The following is a 27984-nucleotide window of genomic DNA, read 5'->3' as shown; positions in this document are numbered from 1 at the left end:
ATGGATTATTACAGACTCGCATGAATCCACGCAAAAAGATAAAGGACTTATTGAGACTGAAGTGGTCTGGAGGACCCGGTCTGCCTCTGAGTGCAGCTTTTTGAGTGCTGTGTCAGATCATGCAGGCGGGGTTTTACTGCAGGGATTAAGGAAGTTACAGAGTTCCAGTTTCTGTGAAGCATTTCGAAGGCGCTCCATCACCTCCACCTGCCCGGCTGGTGCAGTGAGTAAGACACTTGCAAGAGCGCGGCCCCGCTGTGATCCATGGGTGAGTGTCTGCGGCGCGCTTTCCCGTGCCTGGGCTCGCTGTGGGACAGGATCTTTAAAGACAAAGAGGCTGCCCCTCATCAAGAAGGTGGAAGCACTAAGGAGGCAGGAGAGCAAGCCTCCGGGTATGCCACAGTGGAGAGCCCCCCAAGCGCGGTCACGGAGAGCGCCATCTACACGGCGCTGTGGTCATTCGAGTCCCGGCATGAGCAGGAGCTGTCCTTCGAGGAGGGGGACCTGTTCCACGTCCTGAACCGCAGCGGAGACTGGTGGACCGCGCAGAGGATCGACAGGACTGGGCGCGTGCTGGACACCGGGATCGTCCCATTCAACTACCTCACGCAGACGGAGAGTCTGCACGTGCAGCCGTGAGTGCACACGGGGCGTCATCCGCGCGCCTTCTCCTCGCTAAACACACAGAAACCGCAGCTTGTTTGCGCTCTGACCGAACACTTCCCGCTCTGCGCGTTCACCACTCACAGTCACAGCCAGGCGCTTTTTCAGTGATGGAGGGTTCTGATGAAACATTAAAAAAAAAACAACAAAAAAAAAAACATCCAACTCCAGATGAACACTAACATCCAGAAGAGTTTTTCTCTCAGTCACAACGTCTATGGTTAAAGCTAGTCCTGCCCAAAAGCAGAACAGGAGCGTCCATAAAACAGCATCACATTCTAGAAAGTATTAGTGGATGAAAAATAACAACGGAATTAATGTATTCAATTCAGATCACTTAGTCTCACATCATAATCAAGAACATCTGATGGAGCTGCACAAAAAAATGCAGAAAAAACACAAAAAAAAACCCTTAGATCCAGAAAAACAAAAACAAAATTTGACTGTTTTTGACTCAGTTCATGGAAGGGGTTGCAGAACTGCATGGTGGTGTAGTGGTTAGCGCTTTCCTCACAGTAAGAAGGCCCTGGTCTGAATCCCAGCTGGGTCCTTTCTGTGTGAAGTTTGCATGTTCTCCTGGTGCATGTGTGTGTTCACCAGGCGCTCAGGTTTTCTCCCACAGTCTACTAACATACTTCATAGTAGGGGGTGTAACAATTCATCGATTAATCAATGAATCCACTTCTGTTTCTACGATCCAACCAGATCAATCTGTCTGAACCAAGTTGTTAATCAAATTGATTTATACCATTATAACATTTTTCAAAATTAAATAAATCAGTTATATTAATATTGGAATAGTAAAACAGTAAGCACAACATTTTTTTACAACCTTAAAACGTTCATCACAGTGGACAACACGTGATGACAGCAAAAACTGATCTGTCCATCATTCCAGTCCAATGTGTGGAAACAATTTGAGTTTAGAAAGTCATGTGACCATCCAGTGTGCTAGAATGTTCTAAGAATGTTCCCTTTGGATTCTTTGGATGTGGAAAAATAACAGTGGACTGAACTTTAGGAAACTAACATGTGAATGGATTTGACATTCATTCTTATTAACTTGTTTGTTTGGACACATGTTTCCTTTACACTTAATGACATTGAAGAAATCCAAGAAAACGTCACCTGTTCTGTTCAGTAGCAGGTATTTCTCTCTGAGTCACACTGGTTGAAGTTTTCCATAAATATGTTTTGGATCAATTTTTAGTTAGTGAATCGGATCATTCAAAATGAACCAATTTTGATTATGAATCTTATCGTCAACCACAAATTATTAATATGAATCAAGTTGGTGATAACATGAATTGCTACGGCCCTACTTCATGTTAATGTGTGTTTGTCTGCGGCCCTGCAACAGACGACCTGTTCAGGGTGTACTTCACCTTCGCCCAACTGTGGCTGGGATAGACTACAGCAACCCCTTTGCCCCAACAGAATTCAGTGGAGTCAGAAATTGGATGAAGAGAAACAGGTGTGGAATATTTAGGAGAGGACAGGAAGGAGAGACAAAGAAAGACACTGATCTCTGCAGGAAGACAGACGGGAGTGGGTGCAACTGAGACAGATACATTTATGGATGCTAAAGACAACAGAAAGGAAAAGTCTACAGAGAAAAATCTGAGGAAAAACATCAGGTTTATTCTGGAGCAACTAGGCTACAGAAGCCTAGCTAGCAGCACTGCTTGTTATTACCATATATTATATTATATTATACATATTACCAGTCGCTTCATCAGGTCCACCTTGCTAGGGATTGGACCCCTTTTGTCTTCACACGACATAAAAACAGTTTCTTTCCCTCGGCAGTCAGACTCATGAAACACTTTTTAATCCCTCCCCCCTTAAACTTTTCACTTATACGTACCTGCACCTTCTTCATCCTCTGTTTACACTGTTTGCACTATTTATTTATATTTATTGTTCTGACCTTTGTGTTGTTTTTTATTTTGCTTACTGTTGTTTTGTTCATTTTTATTCGTAAGTATTGTATGTGGCACATTGGCACCGCAGCAAATTCCTAGTCTGTGAAACTGTTTTGTTCACTGACAATGGCAATAAAAAACCCTTGAATAGGTTGAATAGGTTAATCCTTGGCATCATAGGTCCATAGAAGCCAGGATGGATCCATGCTTTCATGTTGTTGACGCCAAATTCTGACCCTACCATTAGAATGTTGCAGCAGAAATGGAGACTCATCAGATCAGACAATGTTTTTCAAATCTTCTATTGTCCAGTTTTGGTGAGTCTGTGTAAATTGTAGCCTCAGTTTCCTGTTCTTAGCTGACAAACGGGCACCCAGGGTAGTCTTCTGCTGCTGTATGAATGCTCTTCTGTTGACCTCGGTTGGAACCAGTGGTTCTTTGAGTTCCTCTTGTCTTTCTATCAGCTGGAACCAGTCTGGCCATTCTCCTCTGACCTCTGTCATCAACAAGGCATTTCTGCCCACAGAACTGCTGCTCGCTGGATATTTTCTCTTTTCTGGACCATTATCTGTAAACCCTAGAGATGGTTGTGGGTGAAAATCCTATTAGATTAGCAGTTGGCACCAACAACCATGCCACGTTCAAAGTCACTTCAATCATCATTCTTCACCTGTCTACAAGGCTCAATGCCTTGTGTTTTGCTGCCATGTGATTGGCTGGTTAGAAATTTACGTTAACGAGCAGTTGGACAGGTGTGCCTAATAAAGTAGCCCGTAACTGTATTCACAGCAGAGGAGTCATTAATGCAGTCTGCAGGTTAAGAAGCTTCTTGTGTGGAAAGCTTGATGTGTCAGAATGTGAAAATGAAAAAAGTACGTTTGTTGTTTCCAAAACGTTGACCACTTTCCCAGCAAATATTAAAAAAATCAAACATTTCCTTATGACTTTGATCATTTCTCAAAGCAAGAAAAAGCTTTTGCTTTTTGTGATACCAGTAAGTACCTGACTTGTAATAAACTGCACTGATACCAGGAACAGGCTTATAAATCATTGCTTCCTTCTCATCATACTTTATTGTTATGGTATTTTAACTTTATTGCCTTTAGGTCTGAAGGTCAGTCTATGTAGCTGCCAAAAGATATTGACATTTTAAGATTTTTATGAATACACTCTCTAGACTTTTTTACAGAAGTCTAGGTTGGATTTACTGAATAAAAGGAGGAAATTATATTGCATCATTCATTGGCAGTATGGGGCTTAAGGTAGGGTTAATGGCCGACAAAATGTGCGTTATTAGAAATTAACACGCCATGGAAGTCTAAAACGTAAGACATGAAGCGAAGAATGGTTGCTTCTGCGAGGTGCGTTCATTTCTGATAATGCACACACTGAAGGCCATTACCCCACTTATACCAGTGTCACTTACAAAATAAATCAATATTCACTCAGTTGTTAGTACTTTCTTCTTGTTATTTTTCCATTTAGATGTTTTTATTTTATTTAAATTTTTTTACAAAAAGCTGACTATTTGTTACGTGGTGCTGCGTGTTGTCATGTTACCGTGACAAGGCGTTGCTTAGTCGGCTGAGCCGCCACAGAGCTCAACTGCAGCAGCATAGGAAAGCGATATATATGCTGATGTTCACAATGTGTTAAATAAAGCATCAGTTCAGAGAGAGAGTTCACCTCTTACTGCTTGTTTTTGTCCAGGTGATCAAGCTAAAGTTTGTTTTAAACAAGCCAGCGCAGTGATACAGAACATTTAAGCTAGGTGACCGGAACTACTTTTTTAAGCGTGCAATATCACTATGGATTATCACTTTTTAATGCACACCCAGCAGCCAATCAGAATTGAGTATTCACCCGGACCCTTGTATAAGCTGCAATATTCACATGGGTTCTTTTGAACCTAGCAAATAAAAACTTGCAGGTAGTTCTGGGGGATATGACGATATGTGGGCAATAGAAAAGTTCCTATCAGGCCATTTCTCTTCTAACCTTTCTAATCTAATTCTATTAATCATATCTTTAAATAGCCCGAGACATTTCCAGAAGTGTTACCCTGTCATTCTGCATACTAAAAAGTTATATAAGTTAAAATAAACATGAATTCAAAAGAGATTCTTTGAAGAGAAACTCAGTCTTGTGGTTTTGAGACATAAAGCTGCTTTACGTTTTCTGATTCACTCTCACACAGGTTTTACGACATGCTTAATGTTAACGCATGAGTGCAGAGGGATGGACTCGCAGCAGCTAGATGTTGAATCTCAGGAGTTGAAGCAGACAGATACACCGATGTAAGCAGTTCAAGAAGAAAGGCTTTTAGCAAGAAACGGAGTACATCTGTGAATTGTCTGCATTTTGAATTCAAGATGTCCAACGTGGGGGAGAAGGCAGCAATATGCAAATTATGCAAGAAGGCTATTCCCATACCCGATGCCAACACAACAAACCTCTTCTATCATTTAAAAGGTTTACAAAAGTGAATCTATAAGATTACAAAAGATCAGAGATAAACCAAGTTGTAGAACTGCTGTGGAAAGTTGGTAAAGGAAAACTACAGTCAGTGTAAGATTAGGCAGTCTTTCGCACAAGGCACGCCATATGAGAAAAAGTCTAACTTTAATGATATAGATTTCAGAAAGTATGATTTGTTTATTTTCATTGCTTCTTTTTTGTGCAAAAATGTGTTTTTCTACTCAGAATCGTGAAACTGTTCTGGACTTTAAAAAATGTTGTAAAAAAAGAGTAACTTACCAAATTCAGTTTAAATAACTGATTTTTTTTTTTTAACAGATGTGAAGGCAACTCCAAGTCAGCCACATCTGTTCTCATTTGATTATTTTTGCTGCGCTAAAACGTTTGTTTCTCCTTCGTGACTATGCAGTTATATGTCACTTAGAAAAGAAATAAAGCACTGAAATTTTTTCGCACTTTTTTCAGAGAAAATATACATTATTGTGGTATACCGTGATATATATCACTATTGTGATATAAAATAATTTATATCATGAAATACATTTTAGTGTTTTTAACAGTGTTTTATTTTGAATGAAGGTGCAATGTAAACATTATTACTCTTCTTTATGGTGTTCCTTTTCCTTTAATGAAAGACAGATGTCTAATGTAGACACATTTTATTTCAGTTCAACTCAGCAAACTGACTCTGCGTGTCAAACTTTCTACTTCTTGTTTTGTCATCTTTTGGTTTTTTCTCAGTTTATTGCTTCAGCAGAGTGGGAAGTGAGCAAAGTCTGGTATTTTCCAGGAGGGGAGGAGTTTCAGACCAAAGACACCCTTTACTGCAAGATCATTTGCTTTTACAAGTTTATAATATTTATTTATTGTTTTACTACAGTTTGATAAAAAGAAAACAACAAGGGAAACAGATTTTCCTATTTTAACAGATCTATTCAGCAAAAACCACATGTCAATCAAAGTCCTTATATCCACAGACGGATCTCAAATTAAACTGCTCAGTGAATTCATTTAAAGTTGTGGAGAAATAGGCAGGTGAATGCAAGTGGGCGTCACCAACAGAATAATGCTGTCAGATGTTCTGCAATGCTGTTTACTGTTAGGAAACAATTCAAGACCAAAGGTAGATAATGGCCAAAGTTCTGCTAAACCACAGTGAGACGTGACACAGTTAAAAGCACACACACACCCACGCACGCACGCACGCACGCACACCTACACACACACCCACATGTTCAATGCTGTGTGGATTAATGCAGTCTGCATCTGAGACACTAACGTTAAATAGTGGTATCAATTTGACAGTCCACCTCCCACTGTGTGTCCCGACCATTGACCATTGTTTAGGAGAACTAGACTGAGTGGCCCCTCCCCCCTCACGTTCCAAACAGGAAGTATCTTCTGGCTCCAAGAAGCCAAAACCTCGAAGATTTCTATTGAGAAATAAACAGCTGTTACTCAGTCATTCTGTTGGTCAGAATGAACACTCTAGATCTGATTTCTTTTTTTTTTAAAACATGTTCTTTATAATCCTCATCATCTTAGTTATAAATTGACCAATCAGATGCCTCAATAAAAGCATGTGGTCTCACACCAAACATTCGAAATCTATGACAGAGTTCAGATTTCACTGCTTAGTTACTAAGAAGCTTCAACCTGGTGGAGTCCGTATAATGAAAAAAATGGAGCCGGATATAGGTTTTTTAAGCTGCCGCTCTGGTCGGCTGCCTGTTATGCTACTTTAGCTCAGAGTTAGCTTTCTTGTTTTTGTTATTTTCCACATTTTTAACCTGTTAAATCCCTTTCAGCATCACAGGGGTGCCAAAGTCTGTCCCAGGTCCGGCTACTGTTGGGTGAAGGTGGGGTTAGGCGAAGCCCTGCCCCTGTAGGCTGGCTGGGAGCCAGGTGGAAATTGCTGTTTTTATTATCTTTTGCTTTAATCAACAGAGCAATGGTAGCACGAATGGTAGACACCGTTGGTTGGCAGCCCTGTCAACTCTTCGGTTTGTCATCAAGTACAGGGCAGGATGCACCAACAGGGATGCAGATGGCCTGTCTCGACGGCCACAAGCTGCACCAGAGGAAGATGAAGGTTATGTGCAAGAGAGGGAGAGGATTAATGAGCTAAAAAGGCGCATCTTAGAGGGGGAGAAACATGAGATTTCTGCCGATGTAATCTCTGCAGTGTGTCAGCATCACGCTGTAAATCCACCTAGCCTCCCTGTCCTGGTGGAGTCGCTCGCCGTTGATGCTTCTTCATTGCCTGATCTGTTTGTTGATCAGGGTCAGACTACCCTACCGGGTATGACGAAAGAAAGTTGGCATAAAGCACAGAGAGATGACCCATCTATTAGAACAGTAATTTCTCTGATAGAACTAGAACAAAAGCCGAGTCTCAGACATGTAAATGCTGAGCATCCTGAAGTAAAGCTCCTGCTCAGAGAGTGGAGCAGACTTGAGCTCAGAGATGGCATTCTTTACAGGAGATGTTCTGATAGAGGAGAGATGATCTACCAGCTTGTGTTGCCTGAGCAATACCGAGACAAAGCTTTAGAAGGCTTACATGACAACATTGGTCATTTGGGATCTGATCGCGTGTTAAGTCTTGCTAGAGCCAGATTTTATTGGCCAAAAATGAAGGACTCTATTGAACGCAAATGCCACACTTGTGAAAGATGCTTCAGGAGGAAAGCTCAGATGCAGAAAGCTGCCCCAATGATGAACATCAAAACAACCTACCCATTGGAAATGGTTTGCATAGACTACCTGTCCCTTGAACCTGACAGCCATGACACTCGGAACATTTTGGTCATCACTGACCATTTCACAAAGTTTGCAGTTGCAGTACCAACAAAGGATCAAAAGGCTAAGACAGTTGCTAAGGCACTTTGGGAGAATTTCTTGGTTCATTATGGCTTCCCAAGCCGCCTTCACAGCGATCAGGGGCGTGATTTTGAATCTCACACAATCAAGGAGTTATGTTCCCTGATTGGAGCAAAGAAAGTGCGAACCACACCCTACCATCCCCAGGGAAATCCAGTTGAGCGCTTTAACAGGACCCTGTTAAACATGCTAGGAACCTTGGAGGAAAAGGACAAACAACACTGGAGAGACTTTGTCAAACCCCTTGTCCATGCATATAATTGTACAAGGAATGACACAACTGGATTTTCCCCATATGAGTTGATGTTTGGCAGGCAACCAACCCTTCCAATTGACCTCATCTTGGGTGTACAATCTTCAACAGAGAATCACAAGACCCATTCAGAGTATGTTCAGAAGTTGCGTTGCCGGCTTCAGGAGAGCTTCACATTAGCTGCTAAAAATTCTAAAAAGACTGGCGAGAAGAACAAACTAAGGTTTGATGCTAAAGTCAGAGCGGCTGAATTAGTTGAAGGAGACAGGGTCTTGGTAAGGAATGTCAGCATTCGAGGGAAACATAAATTGGCAGACAAGTGGGAATCCGAAATTCATGTTGTTGTGAAGCAGATTGACGGTGGGCCAGTTTATGTTGTTACGCCAGAGAATGGCAGTGGCCCCCGACGCACTCTGCATAGAGACCTGTTGTTGCCCTGTGGGTTTCTGCCAGTTAAAGAACCTGCAGAGCCAGAATCCCTTCCACGCAAACACGAGAAGATGACTTTGAGAAACATTGCAGTCAAGAACCAGCATGTGGAATGTGCTGATTCAGATGGTTACTCAGAGGATGAGGAGGAAGGAAAGTTCTTCTTTCAGAGACCTTCACAGTTCATGATGCGTGGTCCTTACGTGCAGGAGATAGAATGCCCTCTAATGAGAAACTCTGTTCCTTTAAATCCAGAGACTCCTGAACTCAGGACAGAACTTGCACAAACAGGATTGCAGTCTGATCAGACGACTTGTGAGCAACCGACTGACGCTAATGGGTTAGGACCAGACATAAGCAATGCTCCGGTGCAGCCTTCAGCTGAGTCAAGGGAGTATGTCATTGTGAATATTCCAGAGTGTGATCAGTCATTCGAAGTTGACCGGGACATCTCAAGTCCTGAAGAGAATGACATCTCTCATTCAGGTGAACCCCCCTGCCCTGCTAGCCAAGACCTTGAAGAGGATGCAAATGTCAGTCCTGAGAGTGAGTCAAGTAAGCCTAGGCGCTCTGAAAGGATGAAACGACCCCCACACAAGTTCACCTATGATGAATTAGGGAAGCCTTTGATCCTCGCCATTAGCTCATTTTTTGCAAGTCTCGAAAATGTGGTCGCTCCACTATCTGGCAGCCCATGTACAGGTGGCTGGCATGCAGGGACTCATGCAGTTTAGAGGGGGAGAGTGTAACCCAGGTGGTGTGACCCCACTCTTCATATAGCACTTGGAGGTAGCCTGCTGTTGTTGGTTTTGTTTATAAGAGGAAAAATGTTTTTTTTTCCTAACAAAGTTAATGTTAACAAATGTTAATTAAGAGTGGTCATCTTAACTGTCTACCATCTTTGTTAAAAGATGTTTTGCGTACAGATTTTATTTTTAGCTCAGAGTGATCATCTCACTCTTACTGAGATCTGTGTGGGATTGATTTTTTTTTTGGAACACCGTGTGCAGTCACAGAGACGCAAACAGAACGTGGGAGCGAATAGCCATATTGATATTGGAGTTTAAAGAAAATAAAACCCAGAAAGCTTTTTGATTTAAGCTGGAGCTGTGCTTGTTGAAACTGCACTGAAGATTTTTTTTACTTGTACAACGGATATCCTGGTGAGTTATTGCAGCTATTCAAACCGCTGTGTTAGCATGCTAAACCGAGTTGCCGCGTGCACAGGATTACATTAAAACCAGTCGGGATAACTTTGATTACTTTTTATAAGATTTTTTTCAGTTTTTATATTCAGTCACATTGGTTATTATAACCTGGTTGTGCAGTTAATAAATGTGGAAAAACATTGTATGTTGTTGATATGCTGTGAGGAAAAAGAAAACAACTTTTTGAACTGTTTTAATTAAATTTCTAGTGAATGAGAGTTAAATGAATAATATTTCTGCACGTTGTGCAGGCTGTTTTTTTTTTGTTGTTTTTTTTTTATGTGACATTCCAGAGGAGTTTTTCTTTCGTCTGCCGTCTTCTGTTCCCGGTCCTTCTACGCCTCCATCTTGGATAATTTCCCTCCTTGAGTGAAGAGACCGTTGGTCCCATCCCATCATCCCCTTACACCCAAACCGACTCCGTGAACTGCATTCCTGGACATTAGAGGGCGGTAGGACTGTTGAGTGCACTCACAATTGAGGGTATTTTTGTGGGGTTTTTTTTCTTTTTTTTTTGGAGCTCCAAACTGCAAATTTCCCTGAGATCTCAGTGGTTTTTTATTTATTTATTTTGAACAATTTTTTATTTTGAAACTGTTGAGTATAATTCTGTTATTAATACATTTGTTATCATTTTCTGTACGTGTCGTGTGAAATTCTTGGGGTGGATAGTATTAACCTTGATAGGTAAAATTTGACCCAAGCCTTCACCCAACCTGAGCAAAAGAAAAATTCCCCTCGACCACAGTGGACCGCACCCCCTGTGGAGCAGTAGGAGCAAAGAGAAGGTTACACATGCTTACTATGTTGAATCAATGTTTTGGAACTTGATGTATATGCCTGTGACATATTTTTGACAGTTAACAGGGAAAATAAATATATTCAAAACAAAAACAAATTGTATTCAAAGCAGACATGGTAAATGCAAAACTAAATGTTCAATTCATATTTTCTGCATATTTGTGCACAGTTTTGTCCTTATGCATACATTTCTTTACGACAGTTATCTTACCCAATACTTGACAGCTGTGGATTGGGAGATGAGTGGAGCTATGGTTGGGTTCAGCACAGCTTCTGACTTCACTTTGTCCTGCTTAGTTACCATTTTCAGAACAATGTTGAGTTGGGCGAAGCAAAGTCTGGTGCCCCTCCCTGTTCAGGGTTCATATTGAGGTTCAGAATCCATTAAGTCAGAAATCTCCCCACCTGTGTCTATGTCTACAGTCTAGCCATGAGACATTATGTCTCCTTGGAAGCTTGGATTAAGGGAAAAGAAGAAATGGTGCAGCAGCAGGTTAAACTGTTGTATAATATAATTTTAATAATATCAGTACTGTTTTTCTCTTTTGCTTGCAAGAATAGAACGATCTAATAGGATTGTTCAAAATAAACCAATATCAACTATGAATTGTATCATCAAACATTAAATTATGATATGAAATGAATTGTTGATAAAATAATTTTTTAAACCCCTAGTAAACACTGTACAGAGGCAATGGATTAAAAGACTAAGGTGGAACTAAAATTCCAATTTAAGTCTAGGATTTTGACATATTTTCTTTTATTTAAGACAGTTATTTTGCTTAGTAGATAATTCTTGGTTGGTGGTTAAATACTGAGAGAGGCAATAGAGCTAACCACTAAACCACCATGAAGCACTGAACTAAGCACAGAACCTTGAAATAGAAAAATATTCAATAGATTGTTTGAGTAACTGGATGGCTAAGTTAGCTATATATAAGACCGGCGCATGGGAAACCAAGGTTTATTTCCCATGAAGCTTCATTCAGTGTGGGTCCTTGCAGGACTCTTTGTGCTACTGCCCAAGTATGAAGCCACGGGCCCCAAGTCTGGGTCTGCCTGTGCCGGACCCTTGCCCGGATAAAACACAGGATTGTGTCAGGGAGGGGATGCGGTGTAAAACTCTCTGCCAAACAACCCGAATCAGTGAAAGCTGTGACAACCCCTGACGGGATATGCCGAAGGATAAACAACATTCAATGTGATCATGTGCCGCGGCACACTAGTGTGCCGTGGGAGATGGTCAAGTGTGCCGTGGGAGATGGTCAAGTGTGCCGTGGAAAATTGCCCTCGTTCACTGATCTCAAAACAATTACCATCTCCAGGAAATCAGCTCTTTGTTCATCCAAACAGGTCCTGATAAAACACTGAGTAGTTAGGAATATAAAAGATCATAAAATACTTTTTTCTTTGTGTTTATTTGATTCTATTAAAGACATTTTGATAAGAATGACGGTAACGCGATTTAGCTGCAGCTATAACTGTTATCTGAAAAGTCCCGCAGCTTTTACCGTCTCCACGACTCCACCAATCATTCTTGAAGGCTTAATCACATGTCATCAGTCTGACCAATCAGAAGTGTTTGAAGTCTTCACTTCCTTGTTCCAATTTAGCTCATAACTCACTCAGTTCCAACAAAAACACCAGCTAAAGCTCGTCTTTAGCGGTGTAGCTTTCCACAGAATCCGGTATCAGACCGTGGAACAAGTGAACAAAACCATGAAGCTCAGAGACGCTAGTCTTTCTGCCATTTTTTCGCAGTTTTCGCACTACATCTCCCATGATGCATTGGCTTGAAAGGGACAGCGCCTCAGCGTACAATGAGTCGTCCTTGTTACACGTTTTGAAAACACAACGAACATACAGTTTGTTTTTAACTTAACTTTTATTACATCTTTTAGAAAAAACATCTGCAACTTCCTGCCTTTTCTGCCATGATTATCACAAAAATGCACGTCAGATTCCCGGGGGGGGGGAGGGGGGGGAGGGGGAGATCTGACGTGTTTCATGGCTATACTGCCACGGGATTTTTGTCAAGGTTAAAGTGTGCCGTGGCTCAAAAAAGGTTGAAAAACACTGCAATAGATTATATCTACCAACAAACTAATGATGACCTGATTTGTGAGTTTTGCTGTGAAGGAGCTTCAAAGTCATGATTAAAGAAGCAGGACAGTAAACAATTGCCCTCATTTGCTTTATCCCTTGTGCTATCTTAGGCACTTTACCATTGGGAGTTGGGTCATCTTGACCCACTAGACAGTGCTCTGAACCTTTTTTCTTCAATGATTTGTGATCTTCACTGGTGTCCATGGATTACATGAAATCTTTCCACCTTTATCCACCTTTGTCATGGTAGGGAGAACACGTCAATGTAAGGGTGGGGTCATAGGATAGCACAAGGGTTATAGTAACACCAGTGAATGTTGGAGTTCCATGTTTTGGTATTGTCTTATAAATAATGCAGAGTGTAAGGAGAAGGTCCAGGAGGAGATCCTCATTTCTCCTCCATCAGTTCAGCGTTTTGTTGGAAGACACTCTGAAATTCATTGTTAGGAGCAGGACCTGTAACGGGATGAACAGAAAAAGGGAGTTCGGTTGATTTACCAAAAACCAGAAGTTTGAGCAAAGCCAGGATGTTGTGGTTTCATTGGTAAAAATTCTGTTTTATTTACAGCAAAGATGTTCCCAATACTTACTTTCATTTCTTCTTTTGTGTCCTAATGCAGATGGTATTATGGGAAGATGAGTCGTTACGAGGCTCAGAGCCACTTGTCGGGTCCAGAAAATGAAGAGGGAGCGTTCCTGATTCGACAGAGTGAGAAAGACCACATTGGATATGTTCTATCAGGTAAAAGAAAAACCAAAATATAACCCAAAAATGGGCAAACACCAATAATATTTTCTTTTTTTAGATCAGGGAAATGAATGGAAAGATATCTTCCTAGCTTGGTTTCTCCACCAACAATATAGGCCACATTGAAACTGTCGGATAAGATGTTTCCCAAATGTTTCTTTAGAAAGACTAGATGTCAGGTTGAACACAATAAAAAGAAGGAAGAATTTACTCCACTGAGAAAATTCTATTAACAAAACTGACAAAAAACTGTCAGACACTAGCTGCGTTTACATGGACAAAAGTAATCGGAAAGAATGCCTGATCAGCAGAAAAATGGGTCATGTAAACAAGATGCAGATAGCAGCATTTCTCGCATGGATTTTATGTTCATCCAAGGCTAATGTCGTTAGCACGTGTTAGCCTACTCCTTAACCCTTCTTCCAGCTACGTTCCACCACAAAAAGCACTGACCACACAGATTAAAAAAATAAACTGATGAGCTAACATGCTCTTCATAATAATCATAACAATAGTAAAAGCACGTTTAGTGGATCATCTTGTATATTACCGAGCAGCCACATATTTATGTATGTGGCAGCTCGGCTTGTTTACAGGGGAACCCATTTCCTCTTCCGGCATTTTAAAGAGTACTGCTTATGTCCAAATGATTTATTCCGACCGAAAGTGTGGCATGTGTAAACATTTGTTATAATCACAAAAGGTTTCTCTGGGCCTACGTACACGGTTGAAATCTAATCCGATCTTTGATCTGATCAAAACATTTTGTCATTTAACCGCGGCTACTGTTTATCAACAGTTGATCTAACAGTTTTCAGGGGGGTATTTTAGCATGTTTAAACTACCCTGACTTTAAGCCTGAACTCTGGCTGAAATCCGGTATGTCGGTTCCAAAAGACCGGATATGAGTTGGCGTAATTACGCTCGACTTGGTAACCCTGGGTTAATGCTCGTGCATGTCAAGTACATAAAGACATTCTCAATGGATCGCCGATTTCTGGAGTCACCATGGAAACGCATGGAGAACAAAAGAGAGCGCTATACTTCAGTGAGACGGAGTCTGAGATTTTAATGACGGCGTATGAAGATTATACGTCCATCAAAAAACTAATACTGCTGCATCATCAGCAAAAGAAAGAGTTTCTGTTTGGAGAAAAAGAACGGACGAAATAAACGCACGAGTTTCTATCTCATTTCCATTTTCATTGTGAAGCATACATATATAAATTATCTAACTTTGCCAACTTAAATGAATGACTTCTATTGGTAACAAGTAATTGAGTTAAATTTATTCAACCTATTTCTTACGTCTATCCAATGCGATCATTATTTATGCAACTCAAGTTTACATATTTATCTAACTAAATGTCATTTTACTCCGATTCAATTAAATGTTTTTCCATCTTAATTTATTGTACTTCTTGAACTCTCACATGTCTAAGTTTGAGCATGCAGATATTCTAATTTTTATAACAATAAAATGAAAGAAACAAAGTGCATTCACAATATGTTATAATTTACTATTTCTCCAACTTCAACATTACAGCATTAAGCAGTAGGGATGCTAAATAAACTCATAGGACAAAATAACTAGACAAGACGCAGTAAAACAACTAAACAACTAAACACATTTGGTCAAAAACCCACACTTAAACCCAAATCCGTCCAGACAGGCAAAGGGAATGATATCCCAGAATCCTTTGCGGTGCCGATCTAACGGCAGCACCAAAGTTACACCTACTTAATTGAATTAATTTGAATGAAAGTAAAATAACTGTCTGATAACTATGTACTGTTTTAAGCTGACTTAACTAAAAAAATGATTTATCTTAACTGAAGCAAATAATTAAGTTAGATCAATGTAAAAAGTTTATCTTTCCAACATCCATCTGTGGTCTTATCACCCTCTCACGGTGGGAAAAAGTATCATCTGAGCTTCTTCATCCACTAAATCATCTTTAAATGGACACGCCATGCTGCTTCACCTCTCTGAAAACAAACTAACCTTCAACTAAACCTGCTCCAGACCAGGTTATGTTCAGAGCATGAAGAGAATAAAAGGGAGAATGTGGGGGATACAAGCGCCTATATACAATAATACAAGGTTATTATTTTTAGCTGTGTAACAAATAAATATACCAGATCTGCTGAAAAGGAATGAATCCATCAGAAGAACAGACCATGGTAGATGTTTTTTGAAGGTAAACAAAAGAAAATTCATTTTTTTTAGCTGTCAAATCATCAGGCCTGGATCACATTGACTTTTGTGTGTAGGTGAATTGATTTTTCTTTTAAATATGCATATGTTGTTGCTAACCTAAGAAAATTTTGCCCAATAGTCAAATCAGATTTTTGAAAAAACAAACAAACAAAAATCTTATAGAATGGTACAGCCTTTTTTTTTTAAATTAATGGCGTTTACTGTATGGTGTTAGAGATGGGGGATAAGGGTACAAAAGAAACGGAGAAAACGGTGGTTCAAGAAGTTAGAAAATGAATAATAAGTAGGAGGACGTAGAATCACAAAGCAACAACTTGCAGGAGGTTTATCATCATTACTTTCAGGTGTGGATGTCAGTCAGAGGGGCAGGGCCTGTCCACACACTCAATTATCTAAATATTTCTTTGCAGAAACTATGTCTTAAAAAACAAAACAGGGTTTTGATTTTTACTAAAAACTGCATAATCATAATTATGACCACTGGGAACAATTTTACAATAAAAAACATAGTTTTAGTGGGACTTTAATTGGCCAACAGTTCCAATTGTAATATTTTTAATTGGGGATGTACTAGGTGAGAGGACTCGACAGCTGAACTGGATCATGTAGATGGCGAGCCCACAGGTTCAGGATACTGGCGGAAAAGAGAAAGTCTAAGTCAGTTCCCAGTTAACAGTCATCAGCAGAGGCTGCTGTTGTCACTGTGTTCATCCACCAGCAGACTCAAGAAATCATTTGTTAGCAGGGCTATAAGACTGTTTAACTGCTCTTTGCAGATAAAGGGCTGACATGTGAATAAACTGCAATGTTAACATATCTGTCTAAACTCAATGCTATGCTTGTCTACTGACATGTTCTAGGTATTGTGCTTCTGTTTACCTGCAGTGAAGTCAAGCAGCAGTGTCAAGCATTTTAAAATTTACGAAGAAAACGAAAGTCGCTTCTATGTGGAGTCCCAGCACAAATTTAACTCTCTGCTGGATCTGGTGAAGTACTACAGCAACAACAGACTCAACAACATCAGCCAACTGGGAAACCCCTGCAAGAGGGTAAGACGGGAAATATTGGTCCGCTCCAGTAGGGTTGAGCGATGTCCCTTAAATTGGCAGTTGATGGTGTTTGCAGTAAACCATCGGGACGGATGATGATGATCGTCGGGGGGATTTTTCATTATTAAAAAATTATTATTCGTTAGTTTACTTTATTACTTTATTTTATTTCCCAACTAATGACTCATCCGCGATGATCCGGTAGAAACTGAGGGAAGTGACTTAAAAAACAAACAAACAAACAAAATAGAAAAGAAGTAGTCCGCTCCTGCACTTGAAGCGAGCTGTGGAGCGAGCGACCGTGTCTCTGAGCAGAGCACACGGACTTAAAGCTTTGTGTTTGAGGGGAAGGGAGGATTCTTTGTTACATCTGGGAGACTTTGGACTGTGATGCGTCCGCAGCTCTAGGTGAACGAGCTACCGAACTCAGGAGAACCGGGTCTTGCGGTAAAAGTGTGTGTCCGGGCAGAGGTCGGACCGCCAGCACACACACAGCGGCTTTGGGGTGGTTTGTGAGCTTTTCAAAGCAAAATGTCGCTCAGTCCAGAAACCGTTCAAACAATCACGTGGATTTGTGTTTCCAGTCGTGTCCCGACAAAATAAAGGCTGATGTTAGTCCCACATATTTACGTTCAGCCAAGCTGCAGATTGCAGTCTTTCCTGCATGGATTTAATGTTCACCCAAAGCTAATGTTGTTAGCGCGTGTTAGCATTCTGCTAATAAGTTAACACAGGCTTTTTTCCGGCTCCGTTCTTCAACAGAAAAAGCACTGACCACACGGATCAAAATGAAAATGATGAGTGAACTGGCAATTCATAATAACCGTAACATTAATAAAAGCACATTTACAAGATCATCTCGTATATTACGGAGCTGCCAGATATCTATGTATGTAGCTGCTCGGCGGAACTTATTTCCTCTTCCGGTATTTCAAACACTGCTGCACATGTGCGAATGATTTATTCCGACCGAAAGTGTGACCCATGTGAGCGTTTTTTATAATCTGAAAAAGTTTTTCTGGGCCCATGTACACGGTTGGATTCTAATCCGACCATTGATCCCATCAAGATATTTCGCTCATGTAACCGCGGCTTATGGTGTCGACTCGCAGCGTGGCGATGGTGTCTTCATTGTGATGTCAGTCACTGATGACAATGGACGGTATCGTCCATCGGCACAACCCTACGTTCCAGGGCTTTCAAATGCCAAAATGTCTCTGAAGACATTTTGGCAGTTCAGAGCTCTTTAAGAAAGCTAAATCCCATCATTTTCACTGTTCTTTCCTACGAGCCATTAGGAGAGGACTTGATTGCAGTTTTTCTTTTTGAAGACTTTATTCTTTTTTTCTTTTTTTTATATCAACGTCATTGTCAGATGTTTTGGACAGTGCTCTGCTGTACCTTCTGTGTGACATACTAAGAAACATGGGCTGTGTCTGTACTCTCCTCAGAGAAAGCCCGCCATCCAAGATCTGAGTCATTTCACTGTGAGTGAATGGGTGCTCCCAAAAGCAGAGTTTACCCTGGAGGAGGCGCTTGGTCGGGGCTGCTTTGCAGATGTTTACAAAGGACGCTGGAAGAATCAGATCGGTGTGGCCATCAAGATTCTGAAAAATGGTACTGTTTACATCAACTGCACGCATATAATCTCTATTTTTAAGCATTGGAAACACTCATGTCAACACTTTCCTAGGACGTCAGAGGTCCAACAATCACAAACAGCTTGGTTTTGAGAAGACTAGTTTGGTCAGGAACTAAAGCCAGAACATTTCAAATGACTCACTTTTTGTGTGCACTCCTGAAACTCACCTCTGCTGATTGCAAATGTAGTTTAAGAAAGTGAAAAACATCTCAAATAATGTGGGATTAACACAAATAATAATATAAAATATAAAACAATATTCAATGAAAAAACATTTTGACATCATTTTGAAAAAAAAAACTTAGTTCTTCCATAGAACATAAAGTTGCTTTTTACAAACCACTCTAGCAGTTTGAGTCTCACCCACCAACTTTCTATTTACGATTTAGGACATCAAAATGCACCCAATATCAAATCATATCAAATATGCACCGGTGCATTCCTAATTGAAACTGACCAAAGTTATTTGAACTGATCAAAGCTGAATCTGAATTATTTTAATCAAATTGAAACAGAATATCTGTATTGAACTTCTCGTTTTTTGAAGCACAGTTTCACTTACATTTCCCCAGCTACTCCATCTGCTTACTTCTGAATTATTTTAAGAAGACAGTTGTCCCTTATCAGTTGCAACATAAACCGGCTTCTGTTTCTAGCTTTTTTTTCCTCTTTCATCCTCTTTCTGTCTTTCATTTTCTGATCACACCATTAAACTTGTTTCTTGTCACCAGACTCGGATATCAGCCACAAAGAGTTTTACAGAGAAGTTCACTTCCTGAAGAGTCTGCGCCACCGGCACCTCCTCTCCCTGTTTGCTGTCTGCACCGAGTCCACGCCGTATTACATCATCACCGAATTGATGAGCAAAGGAAGCCTGCTGCAGTTCCTCAGAGGTAGACGTCAGTCAAACAACCACATTTTCCAGTTTTATGGTGCAAGTTTGTACAACTCATACTTGGGGAAAGTTGGAATTTTTTTGTGTGAATAGAAGAAAAACAAAAAATGCTTAAACCACACACTAATATTTACCCATAAAAGAACAACTGGAAACCAAACCCTTTGGTTTTGTAAAGGAGCTGTAATGAAATGCCATAACATTTGAAACAAGACTCCCCATGATTCCGGCCCAAACCTTGCTGATGTGGCAGCCGTGTTGGGACATGGTGGCCATCCACCAACCACCCACTTCCGGCTTGACCATCCAGGGTTTTACGGCACTCATCAGTGTTTGAAAATGAGTCTTCATGTCTGTCTGAGTCCACTGCAGCTCTTTCTGGTAGTGAGTGTAGTTTAGGGGGGCCGAATAGAAGGTTTACATAGAACAGCAAGCCTCTGGAGGATCCTACACCCTGATGTTGGTGGGACTCCAGACACACCAGCAGCTTCAAATGTGTGCTTGCTGCTTTGTACTGGTATTTTAGGAGCTGTTCTCTTAATCCGACGTGTTTGTCTGGCTGCTGGACTGGACAACATTCCTCTTTAGTGTCTCAACTGTTTTTTAGAGCAGTTTTTGTCTGTATGCCTCTGTCTCCCAGGGGATGACGGACAGCGTCTTGATATCTCATCCCTTGTTGATATGGCTGCCCAGGTGGCTGATGGGATGTCATATCTGGAGCAGAGAAACAGCATCCACAGAGACCTGGCAGCCCGAAATGTTCTTGTTGCTGAGGACTATATCTGCAAGGTAGCTGACTTTGGGCTGGCCAGAATCATCAAGGTACGAGGACAAAAAGGTTGAAACACATTCTTTGAATTTTTTGGGCCAACTAAGTCCAGGCAATCTTTACCCAAACAGGGTGCTTTACCACAGTTGTTTGCATAGTCTAACTTCTCCCAAGCCAGTGCTGACGATGTCCATAAGTTAAACAATTATGCTGAGCATGGGATTACACACAGTAGGAGACAAAATGCAGTATTTTAGTTAGTATACCATCTACTAAAGAGTAAACAGAAGAAAGGTTTGCAGACTTTTAGAAAAATACTTCATCTATCTTCTATTCCCACCTAAACCTTGTGCAGGGTCACAAGTTTCTCCTAATTGACAAACTAAGTGTCCTCTTTCAATGTATAAAACGTGATTTTAGAAGTCGGAGGGCCTAGAAAAAACCCACACATGCACGAGTATAATATGCAAACTCCAAACAGAAAGGTCCCAGCCAGGAATTGATGCTGTGAGGTGAGAGAGAGCTAAACCACCATGAAGCCCACTGTGGTTATAGTTTTTTTTCAGTTAAATTGCATTTATATTACATAAATTCCTTAACAATACACAAAGAAAAATGTACATTTTTTATGTATCACCACAGTATTTTTTTTAAACTACATTGAGGTTTTAAAATGTAAAACACAACTTTGATTTTATTGAGTTGAGAATCATGCCTATTGGACATTTGGCATTGATACCAGCACAGATCACAGTACTTCTCTTTTTTTGGGCGTCAAATGTACTACGGTGCGATATAGATTGTTCAGTGTGAGCACAGCCTAAGTCAGCTTTAAGAACAAATATCTTCTCTTTAGGACCCATTCTACGTCTCAGAGGAAAAAAAGATTCCCTACAAGTGGTGCGCTCCGGAGGCCCTCGGTTATGGAAGGTTCTCCATCAAGTCAGACGTGTGGTCTTTTGGAGTTCTGCTCTATGAGATTATCACCCGTGGAGGGAACCCTTACCCAGGTTTGTCTAATCAAGCACTATTTAAGTGCTACATTACAAACTAAAATGTATTTTTTTGCATAAATGCAGCCCTGTAAAAGCTGGTCTGAAGCAGTGTTTTTCAACCAGTGTGGAAGTTGCCCTCATTAACTGATCTAAAAACATTTCCCATCTCCAGGATATCAGCTCTGTGTTCATCCAAACAGGCCCTGATAAAACACTGAGGAGTTAGGAATATGAAAGATCATAAAATACTTTTTTCTTTGTGTTTGTTTGATTCTATTAAAGACACTTTGATAAGAATGACGGTACCGTGATTTAGCTGCAGCTTTAGCTTTGTGGTGGTTAAAGTGGTTAAAGTCTTCACTTCCTTGTTCTGATTCTGCTCATGAAGTCCATGAAGGAACCATCTTGGACTCATCTTTGGAAGTGGAACTTCGGTTCGCTCTGAGATGCATCAGTCTGAATAAAATCTGCTCTTGCAGCGGAACAACTGAACCAAAACAGCCACCGTAGCCGATGTAAACAGAACAGGAATGAAGCAACAAATGAGCTGTAGACGATTGTAAAGCAATGATTGTCGTTTTATCAAACGGAAAAAAGGGTCCAACTGTTTATTTGTTAGAACATTTATTTTAAACACCGCCAAAAATCCTTCTTAAATTCTTTACTCTGTCTCATTACGCACCGATAGGCGCTGCTGTGATGTCATCATAGAAACCTTGTAGTCCTGAACAGAATTCCCTTAAAACAGTGACATAAAGCCACAACGATGAGACACAGCAACTCATTGAAATGTGATCGGATGAATTTAGAATCACTAAAACAACGTTTAGCGTGATTCACATTTCTTTTCACTGTTTTCCTGAAAATCTATATGTCATAAACACTTATCAGTGAACCTTCTTAGCCGTCTTCTTGCCAATAACCGCCCTGCAGCATGACTCCACAGACCAAAGCAGCAGTAAACAGTGTTGAGCCTGACGTTGAACAAACTAACCAGATAAGGATTGGAAAGTGCAGGATATCCATAATTTCTGTCTCCAGTTGCTTTGCCCCGCCCTTGTAATTCCTGACCAATAAGAAAAGAGATCTTTAGTCCAGAACAGAAAAGTCTGCTTGACGGCAGTCTGAATACAGATCAAACCCAAGGTTCAGGACTTGATCAGGACCAAACGGTTTTCCCAGTCTGAATACACCCTACAAACAAGTTCAAGATTTATCGTGAATGCAGTCTCCTCTGTGCCGTGTCTCCTGAACAGAATGCGTTCAGTATGCCACATTTAGATCCCTCTACGATCACGAGCATGTCTTTGTTTTCATTCATTATTCTGAACTTGTTTTTCTAGGAAGGTTGGAACTTTGAGAGTTTAAAGAGGAGAGAAAAGTGTGTAAAGTGTGTAGTGAGAAGTTTGACAACCTTTATCCTACATAGATTTTACGCAGGTTATTTTTTAAATGCATCTCCCACTATAGAAGAAGAACACTGTATATGACACAAGTCCCAATCTTGAGAAAACAATTTTGCATTCTCCTGTTAATTGTGGGAGTTACATTCTAAAAATGACCCACAATAGGTGAAATCTGTAGCCAGCCTTATCGTTTACAATTATTCACCAAAGGTGGAATCAAGTTATTGTTTTGTCTCAAGTCTTCAAGTCTCAAGTTTTGTCCACAAGTCGAGTCAAGTGCCAAGTCAACACCGACCGGTCTAAAGTCACCTCCAAGAACTGTATTTTTCTTATCAAAATTTTGCTAATATATTACGCAAATTCCCTTTGAGTTCATGCACCCCGCTTCAAAAATCCAAAATGATTTCTCTATATCAAAACCCAGTTTAACGCTTTTGCAAGTGTGATAGCCCGGAGATGGAAACAAACCAAGATAAAATCTGGATATAGGAGAGCCTGTAATGTGAAAAATCCACTTTGTGAGCTTTTAAGTGTATTTAAATGTTAATTACTCACTATAAACAACCCCAAAGTGGTATTTTAATTGTTCACACATTTCTGAGTATTCCTCTAAAAAACCTGCTCTCTGAGCACCAGCCCCTCCCAATCCACAAAAAGGAGCACGTTCTCATAAGCTGACATAGACAAGTGCGAACCGCCCCTTCCAGGAAGAGTCTGCACTGCCAGCTCCGCCTCCAGGCTAACACACACCCCCACTTTCTCTGCGGAGCTAGCAGAAATCCGTTAATTGCTTTCCTTCTTTATGCACAATATGCACATCCATCTTTGTAAAAGTTTGGATGTTGGTTGTTTTCGTGGGAGAAACCCAGACACGCTGCCGAGGCTGACTTTAGGATTGCGTTGTGAAATGGGCGGCACCCACAAGGAGAGGAAGGCGGAGCATCAAAGATCGAGTCATTGTACAAAAATAAGCTAGAAAAATAATTCATATTTAATAGAAAATGTTTTCTTTAGTGTGCTAAAGGTCATATATTATCATATATATGGAGATAGTTTGCTCTGAAAGGCTTGAAAAAATCCCGATCTAGGCTCTTTAATACCCTCACTACAGATGTGCAGTTAAGTTTGTGGCTGACGAGGCACTGACTACTGACTACCGTTGATGTTACTGTAAATGAATGTACTACTGATCCAGGGGTTAGCCAATAAGCCAACGTCAGCTTTCACTCAGAGCTCACTGGACCTTATGCAATTTCAAGACGAAGTTGGTCTTTCATGAGTTCCAGTCGGTTGTCTTCAGACTGCATGTCCTACAGCAGTCAAACTCAAGGCCCGGGGGCCAAATGTGGTCCTCCATGTCATTTTATGTGGCCCGCGAGATCATAAAAGTTTTTAATTTCTTAAAATAAAAATAAAAATTGGTGTGTATTTATTCATATCTAGGGGGAATCTGACTTAAAATCTGATTGGGCAACTATACATTAGGACTTAAACACTGTCCATATAACCTAACCTGACAGAATCAAATGTTAAAGGATTTATGCTAGAATAACAAGCAAACATGTGTTTTCTATGCAACTCTAATTGTCACTTTAAAAAGTTAGAATTAATAAAAGAGTTGTTTAACATTAAGGAGTAGTTACATTTATTTTTCATTACACTTAGTTACAGGTATAAGTTATATCTGGCCCTTTGAGGACAGCCGCTATGATGATGTGGCCCTCAGTGAAAATGAGTTGGACACCCCTGTTCTACAGGCTGCAAACCGGTTTTTTCTGACAATCTCATAACAAGATTGCGACTGACATACTTTTTAATCTTTGTGTGTTGGGGAAATAAGGAAGTCTTTTTGATTAGGAAGTTGAGTTTAAAGTAATCAAATTCATGAGTCAAGTCTGACTCGAGTCCAAGTCATGTGACTCGAGTTGAAACCTCTGTTATTCACACTTTTCTCTAACAGACATGAACATTTTCACACTTCTCTCTCTTGTTGAAACCTCAAGTTTTAACCTTCATAAAAAAACAAGACCAGGATTATAGAATGAAAACAGAGATCTGATCGCGATCAAAGACTTATCTAAATTCTTCAAGGTGAACACATTCTGTGCAGGCCAGCAGCCAATCAAGACGCAGAATACAGTGTGCTGTAAAAAAAAAAAAGAAAAAAGAAAAGCTGAATGAAAAGATAGCCAGTTAAGAAGTCATCTCCTCAAGAAAGTGAACTGAAATAACGATTAGCAGACACGGCCGTAGTCATCTCTTGTAGGGTTTTGAGGAAGATGAGACTCAGGAAAAATGTTGCCAAATGATAAATTCAGGTTATTCAAGACGTGGGAGAAAGATAGGCAAGATCACGTCATACTTTATGAGAAGCTCACTTCAAATGAGGGAATTATCAATTGTGTAAAAATGCCTGGTAGATAATTTTCTCAGGAGACAGTGTTTGACATCTCACTAATTACTGGAGGGCTGTTGTATTGTTAAAAACGTACCTGAACAAACCTCAGACCCATTTTTTTAAATGACTGAATTTTTTTAAAAAGTATTAATTGGTCTTTTTCACCTTTTAAACTGATAACACAGTCGTTCAATTATTTAAGTAATTATACTACAGTTGATACATGGCTGACAAGTCTGGAGTCTGATGTGCCGTTTTAGAAACGAGTTGTGCCCACTGGACCCTCAACTTTTGAGGCAGCAAAACAGAAAATGATGCCCACTCCCTGGATGTTTGCAGATTATGAATCAGACTTTAGATACAGTGGCGGTTTTTGATATGGGCGAGGTGGCCGGTGGCCTAGGGAGGCACGTTGTAGGGGGCGGCATTTTCCCTGCCCACAGAGTTGCACATAGTGAAATATCAAATTCAAAGAGGAGAGTTTGAGCTTTTATGTTGACATCCCTGCAGTCTGCTCTTATTGAGACGCGTCAGACTTCTGACATCGCACCTATCTCTTCATCCTCTCCCCTCTCCACACTTATGGTGCAAAAAAACAAAAAGCAAAAGATGAAATAACCAAGAGTGAAACAACATTAAACAGCCGCATGAAAAGGAATTAGGCAGAAGAAGTCCTCTGCTGCAAGACACTTGCGCAAACACCTCTTTGATGTAGTCTTTGGAACATAGCAAAAAAAAATCGACTGGGGGGCGCAAGTCACCGGGGGCTGTGTGAATTAGACTAACAGGTAATTGGGAGTCTTTTACACTCTAAAGGCCCGTACATACCGGGACGAATTTCCCCTGCGATATTCGCCGACGTTTAACGCCTCGTGACTAAACAAAGGGCACCAATCTGAGTGTGCACATCGACGTGAAAAACGCCAGGCGTAAAAGCGTCATTTTTTAAAAAACGCCTCGGGTTTGTTTTTTTGGTTTGACGCGCCGCGTCGAAAACTATACGACCAATGAGAACGGCGCTTTTGCACACGTGTCTGGAGCTTCTGAAGTTACAGTAAAACACAACTTGGGGGAGCTCAAACACAAAACTGCCTTTCTGAGCACACATACCAGAGAAGAAGATAGACGCCAAGTAGCGTCTACACAGCCGCGAAGAAATAATGATGGACATTCTAAAATATCCCCGAACCAAGCACCAGTTGGAGCTACTGGTGCTTGAAATATTCATGTTTTCTTTGTATGATTCTGACAATCGCGTAAATACTTGCTCTCTTCTTCTGAGTGAAAAGCGACTTTAAGAAGCGTATTTTTTCTGTTTTACATTAAGCGCCATCTAATGTCAGGGAATGAAATTGCATGTTCGCTCGGCTCATCGTCAGCGAAAATCGCCTGGGTGTGAACACAAAAAACGTGGCGAAAAACGCTGGCGAATAACGCCTGGCGAATATTCGTCCCGGTGTGTACGGGCCTTACCAATCAACTCTGGGCCGCAGCTGCGCGCCCCCGTCATAGAGACAGTATGTCAGAGGGAAGGGAAGGGGGGGTGGGGGTGGGTGGGCGCAGACCATTTTTTATGGATTGAGGTTTTTTGAAGAATTTCTAGTGTTGGTGTTGCACAAAATTAGAAAAATGCCAAATATTTTTGGAGTAATCCAACTGATTAGTTCTATGATTTAGTTTGTAATGTTTTATAAGACCTAAAAATAATGTTCACAACAAGGTTTTTTTTTTAGATCCAATCCGTCTGATATGTTTCACAAAGACACACACAGGACGTCACACACCAAGAAATTATTGATAAAAATGATGCAGGAGTCCAGCTCTAAAAAATGATAAAAGAGCAAAGAAAACGGAATGATTTGATTTATTTCTTATTATTAATATTTTCAGGCTTTGTTTTGTTCTGCAGCATGTTCATATTTGTATAATTTTGACAGAATATATTTCTATGGAGAGCAAAAGATGATATGTTATTTAAGGTTTAACTTGAGTTACTCAGGATCAATGTTCCTGTTTTTATTCATATTTGTGTTCAAAAAGTTCAGTATTAAAGGTTTTAAAGGTTTAAAAGTTTAGCTTTATTATGTTCAGTAAATGTTTATCTTCTTCAGCCCAAAACCTAAAGTGTGTTTTTAATTTAAGCCCCTGTGTGACTGAGTTTGACCCCCCTGCAATACGAGTTTATAAAATTCATGCATTTTTTTGTAAAATGGCTAAATAGAAGTTAGTGAACACAAAAGGATGTTGTCAAATTTTGATTTGTGTGCGGGGGGGCTGTAGTTGAAAATTGTTTCCCCTCTTCATGAGAAAACAGGTGCATGTTCAGATGTTTTCCACGGCTCCTCATTTGTTTCTGCTTCCCCTTTCTCCGGATGCTTCTCCTCAACTCTTTTCTGTCAGGTTTGGACAACACTGAAATACATGAGAAGATCTCCAGAGGATATAGGATGCCCCGTCCTCTCAAATGTCCCATGTCTTTGTACGAGATCATGATGAAGTGCTGGAGCTTTGAACCGGAGGACAGACCCGAATTCAAGACCCTGCGGACACAGCTGGATGGCGGGTTGTACGAGGCGACCTGAACACCTCCTGGTGTTCATTCAGGGGAGCAGAAAGTGCTGGAGAGAGGAACGGAAACTTAATTCTCCAAATGTCCTTCAAAATAGCAACAATTGTTTTTACTTCAGCCTGCTGTAAAGCATTTTATCAGCCTGGTACGTTATCATAACTTTTAAAATCCATTTAAGACTTTATAAAAGAGTTTTTTTTTGAAACATTGTATTATTTTCCTTTAAGATGCAACACAGAATTAATCTTATTTAGGGAGTGAACCTGTTAATCCCAAAGCATTACGACTGACTCTAAAGAGCAGGATCAGTTTCACCAGAAAACAACAAACAAACATTCTTCACAGTTTTTCCTCATTAGGTTTTTAAATGAATTTATGTGCAATAATTTGTTCATAGCCAATCTTTCTTATTGTTATTTTGTTTTCAAAATTGTGGTATTTTCATATATTTGTTTGATTTTTGAAAACAATGGTAGTGATGTGTGCAGAGAGTATGGCAACAAAATGTAAAAACCAATGTAAATAAAATCAAAGGTGTACATAGTT

The 27984-nt window shown here is 40.3% G+C and overlaps 1 protein-coding gene across 1 annotated transcript; it reads left to right on the top strand.

Annotated features, from left to right (window-relative positions):
- Window positions 1-27984, top strand: LOC101169671 (protein-tyrosine kinase 6). Its single transcript, XM_004086405.4, has 8 exons — window positions 1-635; window positions 13367-13488; window positions 16601-16764; window positions 18216-18381; window positions 19138-19299; window positions 19942-20123; window positions 20927-21080; window positions 27270-27984. Exons 1-8 carry the CDS (start codon window positions 265-267, stop codon window positions 27449-27451), a joined length of 1503 nt encoding a protein of 500 aa, XP_004086453.1. The 5' UTR covers window positions 1-264; the 3' UTR covers window positions 27452-27984.

Source organism: Oryzias latipes, chromosome 7 (assembly GCF_002234675.1).
Source record: "Oryzias latipes chromosome 7, ASM223467v1".
NCBI classification, from domain to species: domain Eukaryota; kingdom Metazoa; phylum Chordata; class Actinopteri; order Beloniformes; family Adrianichthyidae; genus Oryzias; species Oryzias latipes.
This window is presented reverse-complemented; position numbering and strand designations above follow the sequence as displayed.

What these genes read in the sequence shown, in the direction of transcription:
- LOC101169671 (XM_004086405.4), top strand. Translation starts at nt 265, where the DNA reads ATGGGTGAGTGTCTGCGGCGCGCTTTCCCGTGCCTGGGCTCGCTGTGG. An exon ending in GAGAGTCTGCACGTGCAGCC is followed by an intron (nt 636 to 13,366) that starts GTGAGTGCACAC and finishes GTCCTAATGCAG; the next exon opens with ATGGTATTATGGGAAGATGA. An exon ending in TGGAGGGAACCCTTACCCAG is followed by an intron (nt 21,081 to 27,269) that starts GTTTGTCTAATC and finishes CTTTTCTGTCAG; the next exon opens with GTTTGGACAACACTGAAATA.